Source organism: Nansenia antarctica (genome assembly GCF_963989245.1).
Source record: "Nansenia antarctica genome assembly, chromosome: 3".
NCBI classification, from domain to species: domain Eukaryota; kingdom Metazoa; phylum Chordata; class Actinopteri; order Argentiniformes; family Microstomatidae; genus Nansenia; species Nansenia antarctica.
In genome coordinates this window covers 78671826-78680641 of record NC_137688.1, presented here as the reverse complement: position 1 = coordinate 78680641, position 8816 = coordinate 78671826, and the positions used below count along the sequence as shown (strand labels likewise).

General features: G+C 40.3%; 1 protein-coding gene across 1 annotated transcript; it reads left to right on the top strand.

Moving 5' to 3' along the window:
• Positions 1-793: 793 nt before the first annotated feature.
• Positions 794-7581, top strand: LOC308154450 (high affinity cGMP-specific 3',5'-cyclic phosphodiesterase 9A-like; the record flags this gene model as incomplete). Its single annotated transcript, XM_080527610.1, has 11 exons — positions 794-931; positions 2613-2833; positions 3587-3646; positions 4040-4217; positions 4379-4501; positions 5073-5165; positions 5250-5317; positions 5486-5588; positions 5914-6018; positions 6554-6700; positions 7486-7581. The coding sequence occupies 11 exons, from the start codon at positions 794-796 to the stop codon at positions 7579-7581; spliced, it is 1332 nt and encodes a 443-aa protein (XP_080383736.1).
• Positions 7582-8816: the final 1235 nt, after the last annotated feature.

Below are 8816 nucleotides of genomic sequence, written 5' to 3'. Positions count from 1 at the left end.
AGTTCTCTAAGTAATTCCTTAGTTTTGTCTCTTTATTATAGTACGTAATGTTAATGTTATAGTATGTGGTTAATCTGGTAATTCTTCCCTGAAGAACGGTAATAGTCATTGATGTTTGTTTAATGTCCCATGATAGTACTAGATTATGTCCACTATATAGCGCTGTTACTTTACATTTCTTTACATTTTGGGCATTTAGCAGACGCCTTTATCCAAAGCGAGTTACAACAAATAAATGTGTCTAAAGTAAGTGAATAATTTATGTCATCGCAAGAAAAGTAATCTTTGCTCGGCCCAGGGGCCATTGGCAGTCATAATGCTAGAAGGAGGAAGAGTTTTTATTTATCTATTTAGTTTATGTTGTTGGTGTTAATATACAGTAGAGTAGAGAAACTGAACAGGGGGATGGGGAGTGACTCTGCTGTGAAACCATTTCAGAACAATCAGAGATGATGGTGAATGTCCTCTCTTGTCTGTTGATTTGACATGGAATGACCCCTACGCCTTTTGAAGCTATACGTGCAAAACTAATAAATTAAACAAAGCATCCTCTATTCTGCTCATAAACCATTTGTAAAGTGCCGGACACTGCCATTAGCACTTAAAAAGCCCTGGATCGGGTCATTGTTTAAAATAAAGGCGTCTTATGATAGATAGCTGATTGATGAAGTGGCTCAGGTCTGTTCAGTTAAACCCGAAACCACTAGTAGTTGGTAGCAGTTGGTAAAACATGTTTTTTTAGGGAAAGAAATGTTGTTGCTAGCCTACCATTTCCTCATTGTATTTGTTGAATATGCCGACAGATCTTTTTCGAGCAGCAGCGGAGGCAGGTCCCCATGACATCCTGAAGATGTACAATTCTAAGGGGAACGTCGTCAACATCTCCCCTCAACTGGCCGCCAACGACCCCCAGTCCTACTACAACCTGGAGGTGGTGGTGGCCTCAGATTATCATAGTGAGCGTCAAGGTATTTTCTACCACTGTAGAATAACTCTAATAATAATAATAATAATAATAATAATAGCTTAGATTTATATAGCGCCTTTCTCAAACCCAAGGACGCTTAACAGATTTCATAGACAGACAGTCAGACAGAACAGAACAGAAAAACAAAGCAACGAGATTGACAAAACTAGACTAGGTGCCAAAGGCCTTGGAGAACAGGTGGGTTTTGAGGGCTGATTTGAAAGTGTCCAGGGTAGGGGCATTGCGGTTCACTGTGGGGAGAGAGTTCCAGAGGGTGGGAGCTGCCACACTGAAAGCTCTGTCCCCGAAGGTCCGTAGGTTGGTGCGGGGGGTGGAGAGTAGGCCCATGCCTAGGGGCCGCAGGTTCTTCAGCCAGAGAGAAAGTTATGTACTGTGTGTTTACCTTTCAACGACAATGACTAGTCACCCTGTATGTAATCATGTGGATTGGACGTTTTGTGTTACTCTACAGGCACAGGGCAGGCCATGACATCAGAATTGGATACAATGGAGAAAAGGTAATAAGACGATTTTTACAGCTTGCATTTCATTCAAACTACCTCTTCTTTCTGTTTGTTTTCGATTCCTCCACTGACCTCCTGCCTCTCAGGCTACACGGCCTGGAGAGGGATGTCTTTACAGAGGCTGAGACAATACCAGGCATTGTTTGTGAGTTAAAGAGCCAAGTGGATTCATTCCAGAGGAAACTTGAGGTTTGTCATTGATAAACATACATGATACTATATGGTACAGCTCATGTGAGATGAAGTTCGATTTTAATTTGGGAAAAGTAGGTCCTTTTGCAATAACAGAGATAATGTGCTGTGTATTGGAATCATATACACTGTGTTGTGAAGGTCTACATCAAGAGTTAAGCTGTTTGAATCAGAATCAGAATCACTTTTATTACATCTCACTGTACAAGAACACAAGAGTAACCATTCTTAGGCGTTGGTTCCTCAACATTGGCATTGCAGTATTCAGATACAAAAACACAATAATAATAATAATAATAATAATAATAATAATAATAATAATAATAAGTAACGTAAGTAAGTTAAGTAACTCTACATTGGTAAAGTGATAAAGTGATGGTTTTACAGTGGCTTCAATTGTGCAAAAAATACTGTGCAAAGTACGATGATATGAAATGCAAGATAATACACACTGGTTCAATGCTCCAAAATGCATTTCTTTGTTTACATTTCCATTTTTGGCATTTAGCAGACGCCTTATTCCAAAGCGACTTACAATCAATACATTTCACTAAGCAAGTGAATCATCAATCCACCAGTCGTAGCAGGAAGAGTAATCTAGCTCAGGCCCGGGGCCATTGGCAGTCTCACTGATCGAAAGAAAACATTTATTTTATTTTTAATTTTTTAATTTTATATATATATTTATATATATATATAGATATATAGATATATAGAACAGAGAAACAGTACAAGGGGGGCAGTAGAAGTAATAGGGGACACAGTAAAGGGGAAAAGCGGGTGTCTCAGGATACGCAGTGCTGGGGGGTAGTAGATGTCTCAGGATGAGCAGTTTGTGACAATAGCTTAACCGTTTTTTTCCATATACTGTATGTCTTTTCCTTTCTATTTATTGGACGTGAGTATGGTTTTCATCCTCACATGGCCAGGGTGTGGAGCACTTGAGCTGGCTGGGTCTCTTCAAGGATCTGTCTGGGAGAGGGAAACCCTCCTTAGACCTACTCAATTCTGAGGAGAGATACTACAAACCCTCCCCACACCTACTCAAGTCTGAGGGGAGAGACAGACCCTCCCTAAACCTCTTCAAGAGGCCCCCAGCCAACCCCCAAGAGGAGCGCCAGACTGTCCGTGCCAAGTTCCTCCAGATGAGGTAACCTTGCTTCACTGTCTGGCCCTCATCGTTATCAGTATACTGTAGTATCAACCAACTGTATCAGTATAATAATAATAATTATAATAATTATTATAATTATAATAATAATACATTAGACTTGCTGCGCTTTTCTAGACACTCAAAGATGCTTTACAAACTGAAAAGATCGGGTAGTAATAATAAAAAGAAACAAAAAGAAAATAGTATAGGGGTCTAATTAATTTTTATATTACTAAATCTAAATCTAAGTGTCTTTGTAGGACAATCTACTCCGTATACTGCAATTACACCTAGATTTCGGGCAGAGAAGCAGCGAACAAGCAACGCCAACGTCCTCTCTCAACCGGCATTTTTTGAAAAGCTCAAATTTGTATCAAGGTTTTATGAAAGCCCTTGGTTATACTTTTTAGATTACTTAATTTAGGTTAGTATACTATGAATACTATAATTTCTGAAAACATGACATGACTTCACTATCTTCATGTTATCTTGTTTTGTCCCTGTGTACAGGGACTGTTTAACACAAGTTAATGAATAATTAATTAATTCAAGAATGTGTCATGATGGTAAGATGAGTGCCAGTCTGTTTCGTATTTTAGTTCTTACCAACTTGATGTCTTACCTATTTGGCAAGGCAATGATGGAGAATTGTTGAATGCAGAAACAGTTTGGAAAACGGATATCATTCTGTGGAATGTACAGGTGTTAGGGTTTGAACAGGAAAGTGAAGTTCTTCTTCTGTGCCTATAGTTCCCTGGAGGTCTCAGAGGAGGTGAGGAAGTACCTCAGAACTCCAATGTTTAACAACTGGTGAGTGTTTACTGCATCGTCACTCTACACTGCTCTCTACACCACCCCCCCACACGTACACAGTGTTGTCATATCCTGACCTTGTTTCTATTATTGTGTTATTGGGAACTATGGGGCGGCTGTGGCACATGGGGGTAGAGCCGCCGTCTAATGATCGCAAGGTTGGCAGATCGGCGGTTCGAGCCCCGGCTGGCCACATGTCGAAGTGTCCTTGGGCAAGACACTGAACCCCAAATTGCTCCCAGTGAGCGGGCCGGCGCCTTGCATGGTAGCTTGCCGCCATTGGTGTGTGAATGTGTGTGTGTGAATGGGTGAATGAGAGGCCGTTGTAAAGTGCTTTGGATAAAGGCGCTATATAAGTGCAGTCCATTTAACTGTTGCCGTGTCTGGTAGGCAGTGGGAGGAAGCAGAGATGCTGGTGCTGCTGCAGGTGATGTACACAGATCTAGACTTCCTGTCGATGTTCAACATGGAGCTGGAGGTGCTGCAGAACTTCCTGTATGAGGTGTACTGCCACTACAACAACATCCCCTTTCACAACTTCAGGCACTGTTTCTGTGTCACTCAGATGGTGAGGTGGAAGGGCTTTGTCCCATGTTTGTCCTATTGTTGGATATATGTGTTATTTAATTAAATGTACAGTATATATGTGCGCACACTCTATGTCTATACCTCCTGGTGATGACAACTTTACTGTACCATACTTTTCTGTCCAAATCTCCTCTCTGACAGATGTATGGACTGATTTGGCTGACAGACCTGAAGAATAAAATGGACAGTACTGACCTCCTCATCTTGCTCACCTCAGCTCTCTGTCATGACCTCGATCACACTGGCTACAATAACGCCTACCAGGTGAATCCAGTCACAAACCCATCTCTACAACCTTCCACATGATGACTGCCATGATGGCTCATAACGTGACAAGAGGATCGGATAGTAATTTAGATTAGATTATATTAGATTACATTTTATTGTAATTTGCAGAGTACAAGTACCAGACAACGAAATGCAGTTTAGCATCTAACCAGAAGTGCCAATAGTGACATAAAACATGATATAAAACATGACAATGATAGTGACAGTATGGCAAGTACGGTAGTTAGAGGTATATACAGTTATGAGCTATGTACATTTAAGGTAGCTTATGTACAGTATGGTATGTACAGATGTATAAATAGAGGAAATTCAAATAAATTGAAGCAAGCTCACCTAATGACAACAAAGTTCAACCTTTGAGTGCAGCAAACCCTGTGAAGTGACTTTGCATTGGTGTTCCACTTATTTTGTATGGCAGTATGGTTACTGCTAGCAACAGCAAAGCAGACAACAAGACATGATATGACTTAATTAATATGAAAAACAGGGATATCATGATCTTTGAACGACCTAGTTATACTAGAATCTATACTGATTTATCTTTCAGATAAATGCTCAAACAGAGTTGGCCTTGAGATATAACGACATATCACCCCTTGAGAATCATCATTGTGCCATCGCTTTTGAAATCCTTGCAAAGGTATAACTCTGCATACATAAGCATAATTGTTTTCATCCAATGATTCTTTCTAGTAAAGCTATGTCAATGTTACTTATTTTGCAGACAGAGAGTAACATCTTTAGAAACCTTACAAGTGAGCAGTACAAAAGAATAAGGAAGGGCATGATAAAGTAAGAGTTGAAATGGTTCTCTCAATCTCATTTAATGGTTCATCTCAATAGTTAACACGTAGAAAAACTAGCTGATATTCTACATACCACCATTAGACATAGATGTGTTTCACTTTATTTATTTTTTTGGCTCTGAAATCTTAAAAATGCATAGACATCTGTTTTCAGGTGTATTCTTGCCACTGACATGGCAAAGCACAATGAGATCCTGTTCAAGTTCAAGGCCATGTTACCGGTGTTTGACTTCAGTGACAAAGACCACAAGGATGTGGTAAGTGAAGCCTACTCAGGGAGAAGAAGAACCATAGCGTATACAATTACCTATTAACCTTATACTGTCTATTACGAACGCCCTCCCCAACCAACCCTCTCCCCCTCCCCTTCCCATGTGTCCCCAGCACTACCATAATTAGGCCCCTATACTTTCTTTTATTTATTTTTTGTGTCTTTTTATTATTACTACTCGATCTTTTCAGTTTGTAAAGCGTGTGAGTGTCTAGAAAAGCGCTATATACGTCTAATGTATTACTATTATTATTATTATTATTATTAATTACTTACTTGATGAATTAATTGTTTCCTGTGCGTCCCTACAGCTCATGAAGATTCTGATCAAGGTGAGCGACATCTCCAACGAGGCCCGGCCCGTGGACGTGGCGGAGCCGTGGCTGGACTGTCTGCTGCAGGAGTTCTTCCATCAGGTGATCTGAAAATCATTATGCAAATTGGCAGATTTTTACAAGAAAGTAGTAGTTTTTCCATGAACATCAAATGTTTCCGTCTTTTTCCGGGGGAGTGAGGAGAGGAGGGGAGAGGAGAGGAGAGGAGGGGTGAGAAGAGGAGGGTAGAGGAGAGGAGGGGAAAGGAGAGGAGAGGAGGGGAGGGAGAGAAGAGGAGGGGAGAGGAGAGGAGAGGAGAGGAGAGGAGAGGAGAGGAGAGGAGAGGAGAGGAGAGGAGAGGAGAGGAGAGGAGGGGAGAGAAGAGGAGAGGAGACAGGTGTTCGAAAGAAACCTCCTACTTGCAGAGAAACAAATGTGTGTTGCTGTACTCCAGAGGGCCGTGCAGTTTGAACTTGAGCAAGCCCGGAAAATGAGATGGACTAAAGATGGACGATATTTTTTTAAAGGTATAGGGACAGCAGTAGTTGTTTTGCAGGCTGTAATCTTCAAAGATCCATTTATTTCACTTACTATTACTATTTAAACTGTATTGTCGCTCTGCCTCCCCTGATTGCAGAGTGACATGGAGAAGTTGAAGGGCCTTCCTGTAACCCCGTTCATGGACAGGGATAAGGTGTCCAAACCGTCCTCTCAGACCGGTTTCATTCGCTTTGTACTGTTCCCCCTCTACACTGAGCTGTCCAACCTGTTCCCCTGTCTGGAGGTGAGCACTATGCACTATACATGCAGGGTTCCCACAGGTCCTTGAAATCCTTGAAAGTTTGTGAATTTGAGAAAAGAAAATGAAAACAAATCTACATTGAAAGTGCTTGAATTCCCCTCTCTCTCTCTCTCTCTCTCTCTCTCTCTCTCTCTCTCTCTCTCTCTCTCTCTCTCTCTCTCTCTCTCTCTCTCTCTCGAAAATAATAATAGGTAACATGTAGAAGGGAATAAAACAACCATACTAGTTACTAAGGTTAATTAGTTAGCTAGATTTTAAACCGACAAAACGCCGTTAGATTTGAAAACCGTTCACGGTCATTCCTATTATATACATTCTCATCTAGATCTGTCTCAAACTATGCCGTGGTGGGCCCTTGAATTTGAAGGAATTGAGTCCTTGAAAGGTGCTTGAATTTGATGTTTCAGAAGGTGTGGGAACCCTGTGCATGGCACTCAGTAACCATGCACCCAGGTCCATTGATGCTCTATCTTCATTTCATTAACAGTGGATGTGCAGGGTGTGCAAATGTTAACAATCATAAAAAGTGAATGTGATACTGAATGTGAAAACTTGGGTCAAGAAAGCGAAATGACACAATCTATTGTATTCTATTGTAAAGCGCTTTGAGTTGCATTTCATGTACGAAAGGCGCTATATAAATAAAGCTTTACTTACTTACTTACTTACTAATCTAGCATTACAGGCAACGTTTTTCTAAACTGCCTGGAAAAACTCTTCTTTCGAGTAACTTATTAGACACTCTTTCTCATACCAATGTTTCTTAGCAACATATCATTGATCCAGTACACAAGGCCCTGGACTATTACACGGAGATGGGGAAAGCCTTTGAGGAGGAACATCAGAAACCAACCCCAGACTGAGGAGAAGGCCACTGCTGTTCCACCTGGTCTAGTTCCTACTTGTAACAAGCCGTTAGATTCAATGGAATTGAATGTTGTTAATGTGATAGCTTTAGATTTTACACTCATTTGAGGGAGATGATTCCTTTCGACACAGTTGTGTTCTGTTGGCTACTTCAAAGGGTTTTTATTTTGAAGATTTCAAAGGCAGGAATATTTGTTGTTGCTGATGATACTGTTGAGCAATAGTGTTACTGTGTTGTTTAATGCTATTTGCTAAAGGTTCTCTAAATTTGCCTAGTATTGTATTGCAGTAAAAAAAAAAAAAAGAATAAAAAAGCACACACAAACACAGGTAGTGTCACATCTTTTTCACCGTCAGCATCGTCATCACCCTCATGTTTACAATAATGGCGTTGTAGGGTCATTTTTTTTTATACGGTGCCATTTGGACTAAAAAATTTAATTGTTGATTTATCTATATTTTAATGTTCTATTATATAAAGGACATATCTAGCTTGCTGAAAAACATAGTGGTCGAGCTCAGGCACCTACATTTTATTTTATTTAGAATACCCTCTGTAGTTGAATAGGGCGAGTGTCTCCAGAACAGAGTGGACACATAACAGGGTGGACACTAACAGGGTGGACATTTTGAGTTAAAGTTAGCCTTTAGCCTGCCTGTGTTAGCATAATGCCTAGAATGACCATGAATACTTGATGAGGAATCTAATTTGCACTAAATACTTTTTTTGAAATTATTCTATTTGATTGATCTCCTCAATATTCAGGATATTTTATTTGGTGTCCAGCTCCCTTAATATTCCAACTCAAAAATCTGAAGAACTAGCAGTACTTAAAAAGCCTTGATTGGTCATTTAAGCCTTTTATGTGTAGGTGGTTAACCACTAGGGGTCGCACTCTGAGCAAGAGATGAAGAGGCCTACATAAAGAGATGTAGAAATAGCTTACAGAGGTGAAAAACAAATGAAGGAAATGTAGAAATAAGGAAGTGTAGAAATAACTTACATAAGGAAGAAACAAATAAAAAAATGGTAAGAGGCAAACAAAATAGCAAACAAAGAAAGTACTCCATGAACATAAAGAAGAATGATAATGGTGTATGCTTACATATAACAAACCCATCCCCCCTCCCACCCCCCCTCTCCACCTCCCCAATGTTCCCACTTCCATATGGTGGGAACTGCAGGGCTCCTCTAGTATAGAGCTCTTCCGCTGCATATAGTGAAACACTT